Source organism: Plutella xylostella, chromosome 18 (assembly GCF_932276165.1).
Source record: "Plutella xylostella chromosome 18, ilPluXylo3.1, whole genome shotgun sequence".
Taxonomy (NCBI): domain Eukaryota; kingdom Metazoa; phylum Arthropoda; class Insecta; order Lepidoptera; family Plutellidae; genus Plutella; species Plutella xylostella.
The window spans coordinates 2378015-2396119 of record NC_063998.1 but is presented as its reverse complement, the minus strand read 5'-3'; the positions used below and the strand labels follow the sequence as shown (position 1 = coordinate 2396119).

Below are 18105 nucleotides of genomic sequence, written 5' to 3'. Positions count from 1 at the left end.
TCGATATAGATATATTTATCGCAATATGAAGGTACATATATGAAAAAATATATGAACTCCCACGTTGGGCGCCAATTAAGTAGCAGGCCCAAGTTTGGGCGCCAATTTCATAAATACATTTTTGTTAAATAAATATTAGCCAACGACTGAACGCGTGTCTAGTGCGACACCGTCGCGAACTAAGTCGAAATGATACTCGTATTCGCTAAGCCACGCTCCTTATGATCTTTTTTTATTGAGAATAAAAGTGAACACTGATTACTTATTCGTTGTTTTATTTACGCCTAAATTGTAGTAAATTGGTATGACTCGTTTATAAATCTAGCAGATAGATAAATAAAACACACAATCTCTTTAATCCTATTTTTAATATATACAAAAGGAAATACAATTACATAGACCGTCGGCCTTTCTTCCTTATTTCACCTTACACATTTAACGGTCCATTAGACCTTAGGCTGCTCACACACTGGGAGCACAAGCAGACCCAGTGTGCCATCAGCCTAATGACAAAATAAACATTAATCGTAACCACTATTCGTATTATTTGCATATGTATAAGTATAGGTCGGGCGACTGGTAAGCATTATCTTAATTTATTTATGTACATAACTGATTTATGATTTCATCTGTAGGATTATTTACAAAATGCCTTCCGGTGAATACTAGAAGCTGGTACCTCGTTAGGAGACAGAAAGTGAGGTAATGAGAATAGTTATACAAAACTAGAGTTTACAAATAGAGAAGAACTAAGGAACTTAATAAAGGAATCATTTCACTAGATGAGTCAAAAGAAAAATGAGTTGTCTCAGTTTAAAACATACTTTTTGAATGATGTCTCTAAACTTTTTGTGTCTAAGGCGATATCAGATTGTAGATATTCTCATTATACGCATAATTATATCAATGTTATACAATTTGTAAACTTAAATTTGTAATTACATATTTTGTGACGTGACAGGAATATCGTCTACCAGTCGCCCGTTGATTCTGTACCTCTAGTACAGGTTTTAAAAAGTCTTGGTTTTTTTGTCTTAACAAGTTTCAAAGTAGTTTTTACTTGTAATAACCTCACAAAAAATAATTTTCATAAGTTACGCAAACCATGAAAACCTTTGCGTAAATGAATAAAGTTTACGTTTTCTTCTTTCATACATTATCTGTCAAAAGATTGATTATAGTTTCCGCTAGAGGCGCCACTTTGTATGTGAGAAAACGTAAACTTTCTTTGTTTACGCAAACTTTAAAAACCTGTACTAGACGTACTGGTCACGTGACTGGCACTTACATAAAACGTTACTACGTCGTTAGTTTACAAAGGTTACACGACAAAATTAAAAACACATGCTGAAACAACAAGACTTCACCTGATAAGAAGAAAAAATAACATTATGCGAGGTATTTTAAATGCGTTCAGTTTGTATCGGCGGTTTCTTTCAGGTGATTTTGTGGGATTTTTATTCGCGGCAACGGTTTATGGTAAGTGCTTTTTATATGAGTCACGTGACATACTGTAATATCGATGACAAAAGTTTTAATAAAATCAAAATATCCACAAAGCTTTTTGGCGGCGACTGTACATTAGCAACCATGTTTTGTGGGTAGGTAGTTAGTTACATAACTTATTCATTTTACCATTTTGCAGCGAGGTTTTTAACTTTGATGAATAAAGTAGCAGGGGCAGGATTCTCAGACCTATGTAGTCGGACACATTACTTAGAAAGGCAAAAACCTTGCTACGCTCAGAGGTAATCGTTTCTAACAAATTTACACAGCAATGCATAGTAAACGGCAGTTATATGACAGTCTTATACATTGTAGTCGGACCAAAATTAATATAAAACATACCATACCTTTTTAACTATACACAAAAAGTATTTTAGTACTCGCTTAACTTTAAACACAACAAAAATAAACAGTTCTCCCCGCGAGTCGTTTAGAGAGGGACAGAAAGAGAAAAACAAAATGGCTTCCAAGTGTTGGCCGCTCTCAATATGAGTATGATTTGAACCATTTCGTATAACGGAGTTGTGAGCAAGATATTATCATCGTACCATCATGTTATCTCTGTTAGTTTTTTTTCAGTATGACAATAATTTGTAACAAGTCTTTTTCATTTACTTTTACAGATTTTAGCAACATCCACTTCAATTATTTAAACCAATAATTTATTTCATTCTTTTATTCGATAGCATGATGGTACGAATTAAATGTAATGCTCTATAAGTCGACATACAGATCGTTTCTTCGAGCCTGTTCAGACAGAAAATCCTTGGCCTAGTTTTTCTCAATAGTTTCATACAATTCGCTTGATTTTTTTCTTTCTTTCGCTGATCACCAGCCTTCCATGATCAACGCAGATTAATTTATGATTAAAATTTCTTGCGAATTTCGTGATTTCATCCGATTCCATGAGTAAATATCTTGTTCATTCAAATTGTTGTGATGATGAATCAATAACACTAATTTAATTGAAACCGTTGTTATAGATTATGATTATTAATATGAACTATTCATAATTTAATTGTTTAAGAACAATATACAGTAATTTTTTGTCAATTAATAGAATACTTATTTCAAACAATCAAAATTTATTAAAATTTAAAAGCAAATTAGAGACAATAATTATTTTGGCTACCGTTGGTTTTCTTACAAAAACAATCGTTACATTAGCTAGCATAGTACGTAATGATTATTGATAACAATAGACTGATGATTTCACTTAGATTTAACCTCACAGTCAATAAGGCGTATAATATATCAATAACGGAGTGGAGAATAGTTGGGACGTCTTTCCAGCATTTTGATACAATTGAGTTACGAGCGTAGGCGAATATTGTTTTGGACCATTCATTCGCATTAAAAAAAACTGGATTTAAAAGGTGGCAATATATTTTTATCGCTGTCGCAAAAACAAAATATACCGTTTTCTGTAAAAATATTGTTCAATTCACCCCTTCAGCTTAATATCTGTTATATCAAAATGATACACAGATTGCTTTTCCCCAGTAAATCGACCATTAAGGCACTATTAAAACGAAACAGTCCAGCAACCTACACTCGCAACTGTCTCCTTCACTCCAACAGTGTCCCTACTCGTGCCTTCTCTATCTCTTTAGTCCGTATTTCGTGACAAACCGACAAAAATATCCGCGTACCGACATCTATTTGCGATTCAGAGTTAGTTGTTACACTGACGATCTTTCAAATTCATTCAAATGACGTCATTTTAGGGTGAGGCCCTATTGGTGCGTTGCGCTGTCTTGCATCGTGTCGTCCCAAAGCAACGGACATATTTAAATGACAGTTCTTTTGTGAGGACGCGAAACAACGCACCAATACCACCTCACACTTATCACTAAAAACCTAACCTCAAACAGACGCCACTACCAACGTACTCACAGTTCTCATTCCCATTTTCGTCCGTTCTCTATCTTCCGTCTCTCTCTCTCTCGCCTTGTCTCCGTCGTGCCGTCTCGCTCTCTAGTGCCGACGGTCGCCCGCGATAGCGTGTTGAGAGTGAGAGAGATGCGAGAGGGCCGAGTGTGCTGACGAGCATATGTCCTGGTAGCTGAACTGGGGGAATTGCTCCTCCTGTGGATGGGAATAGTGTTGGTTTTTGAGTGTGTAGGTCAAGGTGTTAGTTAGGAGGGTAGGGGTAGATGGCGCTTTTGAGTAGTTGTTTTAGCTTGGATGTAGTCTGAGCTGTGGTGACGATTGTAATCCCAGAAGGGGTAACTTGCAAGGCAGGCATTCGCCTTCCGCTGTACTTACATATTTTTTGACAGAGTACATGCACTTATGTAAATATCTACGAGGGCTACACCGAAAAGATCGGGAATAGAATACTTAGGAATAAATTAGAGTGAAACCTTTTTGGTGTATCAAATGTAGTGTTTTTTCAAACATAATTCCATTTTCGAATTTTAAAAAAAGTAAAAAATAAAAGAGTATTGACCATTTGAATTTGACAAGTCGGTGTAAAAAATGGAGCTTACGCGGGAACATTTCCGTGCAATAATTTTTCACAACTTTCGTCGAGGTTTATCTCAAGAACAATGTCTCGCCGAGCTTGTTTCTATTTTTAAACTTGAAGCACCAAGTAAAACGACTATATATCGTTGGTATTCTGAGTTTCGCCGTGGACGTTCCTCTCTTACCACAGTCCCTTCTACTGGTCGGCCAAAAACAGCGGTAACACAAGATAACATCGATGCTGTACGCCAGTTAATAAAAGAAGATAGACATGTGACATACGAGCAGATTCGGGCTTCTCTCAGCATTGGTATGACAGCCATTCAAACCATTTTACATGAAGAACTGGGTGCCAAGAAGTTAGTTTCGCGCTGGGTGCCCCACCGTTTGACCGAGGAACAAAAGTCGGCTCGTGTTAATTGGTGTCGATCTGCTCTGCAACGGTTCAATGGAGGCAGTTCAAATGCTGTCTACAATATCGTCTCTGGTGATGAATCGTGGATTTATTAATATGAGCCCGAAAGAAAACATCAATCGGCAGTTTGGGTCTTCGAAGGTGAGGTCAAGCCAACAAAAGTTATTCGCTCACGCAGCGTGTCGAAAAAAATGGTCGCTTCGTTTGTATCGAAAACTGGCCATGTGGCTACGATTCCATTACAAGAACAAAGGACGGTTACTGCTGATTGGTACACAACAGTTTGTTTGCCGGAAGTCGTTAGAGAACTTCGTAAAACTAACCCGAATCGTCGTATAATCCTTCACCACGATAATGCAAGCTCTCATACCGCTCGCAAAACAAGAACGTTTTTAAATATGGAAAACGTGGAGTTGATGGACCATCCTCCGTATAGCCCTGATCTGAGCCCCAATGATTATTTTACATTCCCAAAAATTAAAGATATGCTACGTGGTCAACGGTTTAGCGGCCCAGAAGAGGCGGTCGAAGCTTACAAATCAGCTGTTTTGACAGTATCCACTTCAGACTGGAATTACTGTTTCAATGATTGGTTTAATCGAATGAAAAAGTGCATTGAATGTCACGGAGACTACTTTGAAAAACAATAAAAGTAAATAATATTATGATATCTTTGTACTTTTTTCTATTCCCGATCATTTCGGTATCGCCCTCGTACAATCTAGTTTTAAGGTTTCTGGTGATCTACTGTCCAGTAGACCACTCCATCATACCTATATAATCGATATTTACAGTAATTTTGATTCATCGAGTTCTTTTTCACCCGCTATCACTTATAGAAGTAATTGTAGTCCTATGGCACCTTAGAGGTGCTGAGGCTCTCCACTAACGTCCGCCACTTCCGCCTTAGGCTGGTTGAAACCTGCATGCTGTTAAAAACAGCCTTTGGTCAGCATTTGGTGGCCGCCAGTCAAACGCTATATTTGCGGCATTCGTAGCTCCTCTTCGTACAGTGTGTTACATAAGTAGTAGTAGGACATTAGAACTCCCGAAGACTAGCGGAAGACTGCACTGGACCGTCAGAAGTGGCGATCTCTTGTATCGGAGGGCAAGGCTCACTTTGGGTCGCTGAGCCAACGGAGTAAGTAAGTAAGTAAGGCCCGGCTCTCCTATTACGCGCCGTGGGTCGCGTCCAGCGTCGCGCCGTGGGCCGCGTCAATATGCTCACTACGTCTACGCGCCAACGTCGGCATGTGAGGGAGACCGCATCAGTACATTTCTATAGTGAGCATTGTGACGCGGCCTACGGCGTGACGCTGGACGCGACCTGTGGCGTAAATAGGAGACCCGGGCCTAAGACATAATGTCCAGCAGTGGATGATCACGAGCTTATGTAAAGATAACATATTGTTACCTGTATGCGTTGCAGCGCAGAGTCGGCCTCGGGCGGCGTGAGCTCCACGGACTCGCCCGTGAAGTCCGTGTCGAAGTACCGCGTGTCCGTCTCTGATTCCACTTGCGCCTTGTACGTTCAGGAGCAGAGAAACCTGACCCACCTCTCGTAGTAACAATGCCTCTAGTAGGGTCAGGAGTGGATAAGTTATGTAAATAACGAGCTTATGTAAAGATACCTGTATGCGCTGCAGCGCGGAGTCGGCCTCGGGCGGCGTGAGCTCCACGGACTCGCCCGTGAAGTCCGTGTCGAAGTACCGCGTGTCGGTCTCTGATTCCACTTGCGCCTTGTACGTTCAGGAGCAGAGAAACCTGACCCACCTCTCGTAGTAACAATGCCTCTAGTAGGGTCAGGAGTGGATAAGTTATGTAAATAACGAGCTTATGTAAAGATACCTGTATGCGCTGCAGCGCGGAGTCGGCCTCGGGCGGCGTGAGCTCCACGGACTCGCCCGTGAAGTCCGTGTCGAAGTACCGCGTGTCCGTCTCGGATTCTACTTGCGGCTTGTACGGTCAGGGGCAGAGCAAACCTGGCCCACCTCTCAGAGTAGCAATGCCTCTGAGTGGGGTGATGAGTGGATAACTTATGTAAATAACGAGCTTATGTAAAGATGTGGTTACCTGTATGCGCTGCAGCGCGGAGTCAGCCTCGGGCGGCGTGAGCTCCACGGACTCGCCCGTGAAGTCCGTGTCGAAGTACCGCGTGTCGGTCTCGGATTCCACTTGCGGCTTGAAGGGGGGCGGGATCTGTAAGATAAAGACAAGTGTTAAATTTAGAATCAAATGTAAGTCGATGTAGTCAGTCGATAAAGGGTGTCTCACGGAGTCATTCTTAATAACTTTTAATTATGTATTATGAAAATATGATTCTACACTTTCTACAGTCCATAGTAAAAAGTCATGCTCCAGACCATAATAAAAAATCATGTGACCATCAAGATTTTATAAGCTTATGTTTTACCGTCAATTTTCGGATTTATAACATTTTAAAAACTTAGGTTAGGTACATGCGGCAGTCTCGTAAAGAGATTTCTTTCAGATAAACACGATTAAATCCTTCCAGCCAACTGGACTTAACAGCAGGTTGTGCTTGAAAATGGAAGGCCGAGGACAAAGTTGTATGGCGCTCTTTGAACTATCATTGGCTTGTAATATTACAGTGAAAAACTCTCACCTTCTTAGCAACAAGATCGGCCCAGTTTATATTAGCGAAGAAGGGATGCGCCATGATGTCCCGGGCATCGTTGGGGCCGCCGCCGAGTCGCGCCGCCGGGTCTTTAGTCAGTAAGCCGGCTAGGAGAGCCCTGGCAGCCGCTGACAGGGCGCGGGGGAAACGGACCTGGAAGAGAGTGGGGGTTTGGTTAGTGGATTGTGGAATAGATTAGATAAGATATTCTTTATTTGTACACAGAAAACATAGACAAAATTACAAAAAAAAATAACCTAACACATATGTACAAATAGCGATCTTATCACTTTAAACAATCTCTTTCAGACAACCTTTGGGTGAAAGGATATTAAAATTTAGATGCAAGGGGTTACGTGTATATGTATGTGTACACTGGTTTGATTAGTGTTGTGTATTTATAAATATGAGTTTATTTGTGTAGATAAAAGATCTTATTGATTTACTTTCTAGTGTAAGGACGTGAGATTAAATTACCGCTCAAGACGTTATTTGAGAAATGAGGCGCCAGCGGCATAGTTCAAGAGTGAAAGCCATTGGTTTGTCGTTTATAAGTGTGAATCGTCATTCGTTTATTTATAAGTGTGAAGGCTATGCTATTTTGGTGCACCTGTTCTAACAGCGTTTGATGTGGAAACTATAGCGCGGAGGTAGCGCGCGACGAATTTGTAAGACTCAGAGTAGAGCAGCGCATGTACCGCTAGGTGGCGACTCTTCTGCAGCATACTAGTTACCATTACTGTGCTGTTGTATAGTACTTAGTACTATATACTACATGCTACACCAACACTGTGCAGTTACCTCCTCCTGCACAATCAGCGAGAACAGCACTTCGTGGTCGCGGTTGTAGAAGGGCAGCCGGCCGCAGCACATCTCGTACAGCACCACCCCCACCCCCCACCAGTCCACGGCGGGGCCGTAGTCCGTGTCCTCCAAGACTTCGGGCGCGAGGTACTCGGGGGTCCCGCAGAAGGTTTTGGTGGTTCGGCCGTAGGTTATGTTCACCTGGTGGGATGGAGAAGGTTTGTTATTTGATAGGTATATTTAGAGCCTGGTTCTCTATGTCTTACTAATTAATACTAATTAATAGTGCTGCATCCCATACTTAAGTTGTACTTAACATGACATCCTCAAGTAAAACTTCAGAGTCTAATGCATGCTTAATCATTAAACAGGCCACATTTGATATAAGAACGTATTGATACATTAAAGAAACATACAGATCATCTCTGGCCTCATCATCATCAGAGGCCTCTACGAAAGGACACCAAAACACTTTTCCCTTGGCCTTTCTTATTCACACCACGGCATACAAAATGTAAACATGACAGACTCACAAAACCCTTTGTTTTCACCATAACTCACCTTACAAAGCCCGAAATCGGCGATCTTAATATGGCCGTCTTTGTCCAGCAACAGATTCTCCAGTTTCAAGTCCCTGTAGATGATGCCCTCCGAGTGCAAATATCCCAGTGCTGACACGATCTCCGCTCCGTAGAATCTGCAGAAAAAAAATATAAAAATAGAATATGGTATGGTAGCTTGGTGTGGTAATGGGAAATCAGTGTGGATATGCAAGATGGCGGAATGATTGTTAGATCCTACATTACTCCTTAGCATGTCATCTATATTATGCCTCCACTAGCATTTAAACGAGTACATCATTTATTCTGTGTTTGTATGTACTATTGAATAAGCTCCAACACTACTAGGTATCCATGACTTCCATGAGGTCTATGGGCTACTATTATCCCGGAACTCTCACGGGAAATAGTTTTAATCTCGTTGCGAAACTCGCTCGGAAAATACCACCACAATCGCTATTTATACTCGGGTCTTGGGTGTGAATTCCAGCCGGGAATCGAACCCGGAACCTTAGGCACAGCAGTCAGGGTCACGCTACACTATTCGGTCGTCTTTCACACTGACCTGGTTCTGTCCTCACTGAAGGACCGTTCCCGGGACAGATGGAAGAACAGTTCACCTCCGTTGGCGTACTCCATGACGAAACACACTCGGTCGGCGGTCTGGAAGGAATACCGGAGAGCCTGCGGACAAATTATATGAGTTATTGTAATGGGGATTAGTGATCTGGTGTTTTTATTATTCATGTAAATATGAAACATTTATTGAAGAGGACGGTTTTGACAATACATAACGTATTAAATTTGATCAAAATGGCGGAAGTTTCCTCGTATAGTCATGAAAAAATAACAAGAGAGCAGTAAGCATCGCAACAGTCCAATAGTGGTCGGCTGCAATTCAGTCTTGACATTTCATTTCACGCAAAAAAGCCACAATAGGCCAGTGAGGCATAGCACGCACCAATGGCGTTCCAACGCACGGTCCAATAGCCACACATGCGTCACAGCGCGCACCAATAGCATCACTCCACCTCCTAAAACCTAAAAAACTTAACCAATACTCACAGTAAGGAACGGATGCCTCGTCTTCTTCAGCACATGGTTCTCTGTGAGCGTGTGGTCCACTTCATCCTTCTGTATGATGAGGTTCTTCTTCAATATCTTCATGGCATACAGCTTGCCGGTGCCCTTCTCTCTGGACAACACCACTTTGCCGAAAGTGCCTTTGCCCAGGACTTTCACGAACTCGAACTTTTCGAGCGTCTGTGGAGGTAAAGGGGGGGGGGGGGGGTTAGTATATTTTGTACATCAATCAGCGTACTTTGTTTTCAATTTACTCGTATTCTAAACAATTCTATATTATATTATCTGCGGGGGTCACTCGAATGGAACCTTCGTATTAGCTGCGCTCATAAATACAAGTGAGTTTAGACAAGATAATCATCAGGCAAAGGAAATATAAACAAGTGGGATATGTTCTCAGCCAAAGCTGACACTATTTCAGATTTCTGGAGACAATAAACTAAGTCATTGTGATGGCCAGGGGTTAAAAGGGCGTAATAAAGGAAGTTACACCATGACAGACTGGACGGACCTAGATAAATATAATATTTGGTGGTAATCATTATTATTATCTAAGTAACTGTTTTGTGTTTCAAGTTTCTTCCTTGAATCGTATTTCCTAAAGTAGATCTTTCTGTTTAGATAATCTGTGTCTTGAGGTGTGTGGAACCTACAGTAAGTACTCAGAACGTAGGTAGGTATATGCTGTGTAGGTTGTTTTTGCAATATCCGTGGTAGGTATAAAAACAATTAATAAAGTAAACGCTTAATTCGTTACAATCTAAGTAAACAAACTGAGAAAAACAATTAAAAATGGCTGACATCACGGAACGTGCTTGCGCGTGTTTACCCGAAAAAACTAGTGCATTCACGAGAAAAACAACTTGTAATGAAAACAAGTGCGTTTGTATGCGAACCTTGTTCCCAAACGATGCAAATGGCACATAGGTAACAATAAAATTAAGCAAGTAGGTATTAAAAATGTTAAATGTTCCATGAAAATAACCTAATAATCATAAAATAATCCTATTAGCTGCAAATGAATGGTAGAAATGCAGGTATGCTGATTTAAAAAATAAGCGAATTTTTACTTTCTCTAGTAGTGACTTTAGTAGCTCTCCGTCATATTAGGGAGGGCATAAGTAATTAAAGTAACTACTTATGTACCTACCAGACGCAGGTGTGCCCAAATTTATAATACGTTTTGCTAATCCAGAAATAATGCAGATAAAAGTAGCAAATCAAGATATCTAATAATAAAATCTTTAAGCAAATGCCAATATCCCAGCCATCATACTTTGATCCCCATAAAGTGATGGCAAAAAATGGATAGGTGGTACATTTGTACTCCCAAACAGTATTTTGGGAGTACAAATGTACCACCATTTTGGAACAGCCTTGCACGTGGCCATTCAACAAACAAGTCGAGTGCCCCTCAATTCATGGTACTGTCACCGACACTGTGACTCATCACAACAGAATTTTATCAACTTTAACGCCTACTTTTTCGGCACTTAAGCTTTGCACGTCTGAGTAAACAAAGTCGGTACAGTCGCATGCAATTACATTAACTTAACACGACTTGAGGTTTGGACCTAAGGGAAATTTAGTCATAAGGCTTAGCATGGCGAACACGATAAGCTGTGTATTTAAAGTTGTAGCCGTGACAAGGTAGCATGCCATGCTAAGTGCACATTACGTTACCTCTCGCTTTCGTAATATGGAACCACGGGAGAGACATACCAATCATTCAAAATCATGTCAACTAAGTTATATTATTAAAAAAAGACTTCTGTTAATAATAATTTTAAAAAAATTAAAAACCGACTTCAAAAAACCACTAAAACGTAAGAAATAATTTAAGGTTTAGACCAATCCTAGGTCACAGTATAAATATACCTAAGCAGGTACTGTTCTTTTTTGATGTTGGTGCAGTGACAAAGTAGTTAATCTGAAGAAATATGGCACCAACTTCAAAAAAGAACAGTACCTGCTTAGGTATATTTATACTGTGACCTAGGATTGGTCTAAACCTTAAATTATTTCTTACGTTTTAGTGGTTTTTTGAAGTCGGTTTTTAATTTTTTTAAAATTATTATTTTATTTTGTTATTTTTAGTTTATTTGCAATAATTATCAATCAAAAGTAAGATGCAAATGATACCAATATGTCCTACTCGTTAATACGAATCATTCGAGCCCAAACACGAGGTAGTTGCTATATACCGTTGAGGAGTTCCCTTGACTGCCTTCCGTTTCCATCATCAGATCAGCTCAAGGTCACCATCATATCTTTTTGTTATAATAACAATATTTACGTTATAAATTTCATAAGAATCGGTTGATAAGTGCCCAAAATGGAAATTTATACCCCTGTTTTTACCCCTTTACCCACCCTTGGGGGTGGAATAAAATTCTGAAAAAAAAATGGGACCACCCCTGAGCTCAACCCAATACATCAAAAAAAGAATTTTCAAAATCGGTCCATAAATGGCTGAGTAATCGATGAACATACATAAAAAAAAAAAAAAAACATACATACAGACGAATTGAGAACCTCCTCCTTTTTCGAAGTCGGTTAAAAATGCACCTACATACCCCATATCATGTGGCCCATACTCGTAATGTACGTATGTTAGCTAAGTGAATAAGGCTTTGCAATATTAGAAATGCACGGGGGTACATAATATACATATAATACAATAATAATAATACATAATACATAAATGTTACTAACATTTTCTATGCATTTAATTTAAATTGAATTGATAATAATCTAACACTATTCTGACTAGCTAATCGTTTCAGTACGGTGACAAACCCTAGACCACCTGTAGTGTTAGTCACCGACAAGCTAAAAAGAAAATCTACTATTTACTAGCAATTGCAGTCTTCACATGCCTTTGATTGTACACAGAGTTACTGAATTCCATAAAAAAAAACCCACGTCCGGTGCAGTGCATTAAAATAATGTTTGCATGATTCGGTTCGATAATCGTGTGTGTTTGTCGAAAACACGCTGAGGCAAACAGATTGTTTATTTACATCATGTGTAAACACCGCGCCGATTCGGATTAGGAGATACTAAATCTGGTTTACTATGCTATTTATTATTTAGATCTCAGCAGTGGAATGAAAGCGGACTTCAAGCTAGTCTACTTGGTGTTTTAGAAGATATTAAAGTACCTACCTACCTACAACAATTTGAAATAGGAAAATACACTCACGAGATTCGAAATTCGTCCAAAATTTTTGTTAACAATGAATAGGAAATTTGAATAAAAGGTTTTCGTTTTTAGTTGGTAATATACTGGTGCACTCTTAAATGTTGTACAATATTGCAGAAGGCGTCATTAAGCTAGCCTTTTCCGCTTAGGAGTAATTTGTTGCTCTTCTCACTGGAACTTATTAATTGCTGTTAGTGTATAACATGGTAAAACATATTGGATTGATAATCAATTAATTGTAAGGTCAGGGACAAACCATTGCCATCCATAGATATGCCATTAGCTTGATATAATAAAGACTAATTCGCTAATTCGTTACCAGCACGATACTAATTTATTATTAGTGTCTTTCTAGTTGGCTATCGTAGATAGTTAGGCGTTTTCGGTTGAGGAAAACCAACAACAAATGAGTCACAGCGAATTCTCCGATACAACATCTATTTGACCAACTTTAGGTTGACCGAACAGTATAAGGAATTTCTATTCAATCCAAAATGGTCGAGTTACGAGAAATGCAAAATCAAATTACTTATTAGAAAAAGTTACAATTAGAACAACTTTAAATATTGTGATGTCACTAGATTTTCACTCCAATGGTTTTTTAGCTTTATTCGTTACAAACAAACTTACTTAAGTAGGTAATTAAAAATTGTAAAATTAATCATTATTCTTATTACACTAGACGTTGTCAAATTACGAAAGCTAGACTATGTGTAGATAGCATTATTCTACCTATAGTTTAAAATATCCACCTTGATACTTGTACATAAAAATAAAGACACCAAAGTAAATTATGCCTAAGGGCTTTAATAATCAACTTATGTCGTATAGTATCTCAATAGTTCACTGTGCGGGTACCCTAAAGTATGCGTCACAGCCTGCATACATAGTACATACGAGTACAGTACTTGTACTTTCACTTTCAATGCGATGTTTGTTTTCCTCGTCTGCCAGTCAAAGGTAAAACCCTGCCTCGTATACCATAATATTTTAATTATAGCCTCCGCATTTACCTACTAGTTGCGGACTTGTGGTAGGTCGGGTTTTCCGTTGGTTAGGTATTTTAAATTATTTTACCACATCATATTATAATATTATAATTATTAATTAGAAATAATGACTGGCTCTTGTTGCTGAAAACTTGCTAGGTACCACATAGTTACCGCTGTAAAGTTTTTTTTTATTGCACCAAATGCAGTCTTTTTATTGGCGATTTCTTTTTGGCGTACAAAAATATACATAGATCTAATTGATATTGGAGATATTATTTAATAACCGATACCACATGGAACCCTTAAGTTGATGGCTACCACTGGACAATAATTTGCAAAAAGAATGAAATGGATTTAACTCCCCCATAAAACGATTCTACAACTCGTATGGCCAACATTTCAGAACTACTGTTCTTTCGGTGCTTTTATCCTTTTTACACCGGTCCACATCTTGGTTCCCTTCCTGCATTGGCAGTCAGACTATAAAATGTCAGGATTCGCTCTGATTCACCACAACAAGTAAAAGGTGTATGTGTTTTTGCGTGAGAATGCAACTGTGTGGTTGTGTAAATAGATGTAGAGACTAGAGATGCATATTTTACTAGTATTTTGAGTCGCGTATCTTCTTGAATTGGTGGTGGTGGTGGTCAATTCATAAGGAGGCCTTTGCCCAGCAGTAGTTTACCCAGGATACAATGAACATTTTGAAAATTGTTATGCTGGACTTCGACGAGAGAGAGTTAGTCGGTAGTGGTGGTATGAGAAGGGTCAAGGGCTGAGTATTGTGGCGCTCCCCACCAGGCAAAGCAAAATTAAACTCCATGCCACTTACAATACGTCTAGAATTCCTGAAGCTGGTCTGACCTAACTTCATCTATTCATTGTTCCCATCACCAAAAGCCAAACAAAATTAAACTCCATATTACACTTACTGGGCTGAGGGTGCACACAATCGAAGGGTAAGGAATACAAAAGGGGAGGCCCTTGCCTAGCAGTGAGAAACTAAATAGGTTATACAAGTTGTTGAAAAATGGGTTTACTAAGCCGAAAACTAGATATAACATAATGCACATGTAGGTTTCAGCTTGGTACCTATACCTATTTTACAACACCCTGTATAGAAATAAAATAAAAAGAAATACTTACAATACGCCTCGGATCCCTGAAGCTGGTCCCCAGCTGCGCAATATCTCCATCGTCACCCTCCAGCCCGGCAGTGGAGGGAGCGCTGGTGCCCGCCGCCGCCGCCGCGCCCGCGCTCAGCTGTTGGGACACGAAGCGGATGGCCGCTATCCATTCGTCGCTGGAAGGGGAGTTTGTATGGTAAATGGGATGTAAATGTATGAAACTGTAGGTACTAGACGCATAGGTGGCAGGTAGGACTATGGGCTTGGACACAAAACTACGTTGCAACGTCGCATCGCAAAAATCTGAGATAGTAATCAAGCATTTGCCCTGAAAAACTGTCAAAACAGTTGCATATTTTTGCGATGTGACGTCGCAACGCGTATTATCTTTCTCTACAGAAAAGTATACATAACCAAACATCCAGTTACCTAAATATATCAAGGATTAAACCAGGTTTATCACTGAGGCATTGATAGAAGACATAAAAATTAAAAGTATCTTAAGGCATTGGCGCTTTAGGAGGGAAGTAAGAATGAATAATCAGTTTATCGGTTGCAGTTGGTGGGTCTAAAGAAGGTGTCAGTTATCACCTCTGGTTCATCATGGTGGAGAGGTAGTCCTTAAGCCCCAAAAATGGCAAAGCTTATTGTGATGATTAGTTTTCTAATGTATTATTTATCCTAAAAGGCCATAATATTCGTCTGTAAGTCCATAAACCAGTTATTATTACATCAAAGACTTAACTTCTATGTAAATGGTAATACATAGCTCATTATTTTAAGCAGTATGAGACTCCCTAGAGCTCCCTACATACATACCAATATACACACAGTACTAAACTCAAACACAGCCACTTAGTTCCAAACAGTAAATAATTTTAACTGCCTTTTATAAAACCTCTCTGCTTACATGCCCATAAAAGTTGTTTACAAACAAAAGCACTAAGGACTTACATTATCTAAACATATTATATGAAGTGAAAAAGTGGCTACAAAGTGGTATGAATCATCTTTGCTTGGTAGTAAGGAGTTTTTGAACCAAATATTACCACTATTACATTAATAAGGTATGTGCAATGTGCTTAGGCTTTATTGCATAACAAATACAAACATGCATAACAGTTTATGGGCTTCCTGCAAGAATATTTTTGCCAAAATCTCCGCTCTTGGCAAACCAGTCAAAGACATCACAACACAAACATTAGCTGCATATTCATAGAGTGTTGGTAACAAACACAAGAGCTGGACCATCGTGAAAGGATTAGTTGATATATTACTTGGGGCTCCAATCATGCATCCCGCATTTCACAGTTTAACATAATGATGAGTGATTGAATGAGAAAGTCATGCATTCACATGAGCCAGGATTTCGCCCTGGATACACACAAGAGTCAGTGTTACAAACAACATCAGCATCTTATTACCCATAAGAACTATCAGTAGTAACAAAACATGCCATTACACGAGAACTATTTGCTATAAAATTTCCACCACAGCCCTTGAAAATTTGTGATATATAGAACATAAAAAACATGTTTACTTCATAAGATGCAGTTAATGTGGGTAGATTAGGACCCAAGACCATATAAGTCAACAGATGCAAAAACTAAATGATTCGCTTGCTGGTCTATCAAAACAAACAAACTTTTTACATTCTAACAAAGCGACCTTGTATTTTATATGTAATAGCTCATTCTAGGCTTAGCAATGGAGTAATCACTGCTTCTTCAATCTGCTGAGAAAGCTAAAGAGACATCAAAACAGAACAACAAAATGTAAGCTCACCGTTCCTTCTCAGTGTCCACAGCGAAGTTCCTCTCAATAACAGAGGTCCACTGCAGGCCCCTGATGTTGAAGCTGTAGGGCCGCGGCTTGTCCACCGCCATGATCTGGCAGTCCTTCACCGTGAACTTGTTCAGGGGATCCCTGTAGTTGTTCCTCTCGGGCTGGGACTTGAAGCCCACCAGGTCGCCATTGTCGAAGAGGATGAAGTAGCGGTCGCGCCAGTTGCGGATGTGCTCCCCGCGCTTCTGCAGCCAGCCCTCCTTCACGATGGACCCGGGCGCCTCCACCCGCTCGCCTAGCACCGCCGCCATGCCGCCGCGAGCTGTTTGATAACAAACCGCCGTCGCCGACGACACCCGCGCAAGCTTCACCGAAACGATCCGGGCTCGCACAACAACAAAATGAACATTTTCACCATGCGAAACACGATATTGCACAGAATTCCAAGTTTTCCTGTTTCAGAAAACGACACACACGTATGCGACGTAGCCTCGCGGTTCTGCTATAGTGACGAATTTGAAAGCACTGTCTGGCTTCAGACATGTGGCGCTGGCATACGACTTTTTCGTAGGTTAGAAAGAGAGATCAGAGTTGATTTTGCGAAATGACACGGACGTTTCAAAACGGTCGGATTGTAACCTATTTTGACAAATTAGTTCCGTCTGTCTGCCGCTAGGGGAACAAATGGCGTAGTTTTTTTTAACAATACGTTCCGTTTCACCGCTTTTTCACATTACAAACAAACTAATTAACGGACCACGTGGCCTGCGTGGGCGTGCATTTCTGCGACATATTTACATAAATACCGCTACCCACTAATTACATAAATAGCTACTCCAATAGTTTCAAAAGTTACATATTTCTTAAAGCATTGAAAAAAATATCCTCAATAGACCTCAAGTATCGCCGAGATGCGCCTGAAATGGTGAGATTAGCAAAACGTTTTCATTGGAATCTCTAACTCACGAAAAAAGCTCAAATAAACTTCTTAGGAAGGTTAATTATACTTAACTATAATAAAAATAAAAATTATAGTTTTACTTTAACTATTTCAGGAAGCTACGAGTTGTAACAACCCTATTCTTTGCAACCAACGTAACTAGGTAATAAATAGTGCTACGCTTTTTATCCTCAGTATGTCAAACTTTTGAAATAGAAGTTCGCACAGTGGTATGGTAACTATAGGAAGGAGTTTGAGGCAGGTTAGTTTACAGTTTACCATAGATATAGGTACCTAGCTAACTGCGTACCTACACTACTTATACTTACACTCATACCCAAGCGGGTGAATTTCCTAACGCCACTCATTAGGGCCTCAGTAACAAAGTATCCGTCAGCTCGGTAATTATTATAGGTACTCGCGGGCGAAGTCACTGGTAGAGAACTTTAAGCATGTTTTTCATACATTACCTTCAGTTTCTCAAAGTTTTTAAGATTTACCCATAGCAAGTCATAAGTATAGTAATATTGCCAGAGTGGGGGTCCCTGGGGCTCCCACTTCAACGTTGGAGACATAAAGAA

The 18105-nt window shown here is 39.8% G+C and overlaps 1 protein-coding gene across 1 annotated transcript; it reads right to left on the bottom strand.

Moving 5' to 3' along the window:
* Window positions 1-349: 349 nt before the first annotated feature.
* LOC105380907 (RAC serine/threonine-protein kinase) lies at window positions 350-17106 on the bottom strand. The gene is made up of 10 exons (XM_048627500.1): window positions 16585-17106; window positions 14819-14975; window positions 9458-9655; window positions 8958-9076; window positions 8394-8529; window positions 7830-8033; window positions 7017-7181; window positions 6566-6589; window positions 6239-6340; window positions 350-3594 (listed from the first exon to the last, which is right to left on the bottom strand). The coding sequence occupies exons 1-10, from the start codon at window positions 16893-16895 to the stop codon at window positions 3484-3486; spliced, it is 1527 nt and encodes a 508-aa protein (XP_048483457.1). The 5' UTR covers window positions 16896-17106; the 3' UTR covers window positions 350-3483.
* Window positions 17107-18105: the final 999 nt, after the last annotated feature.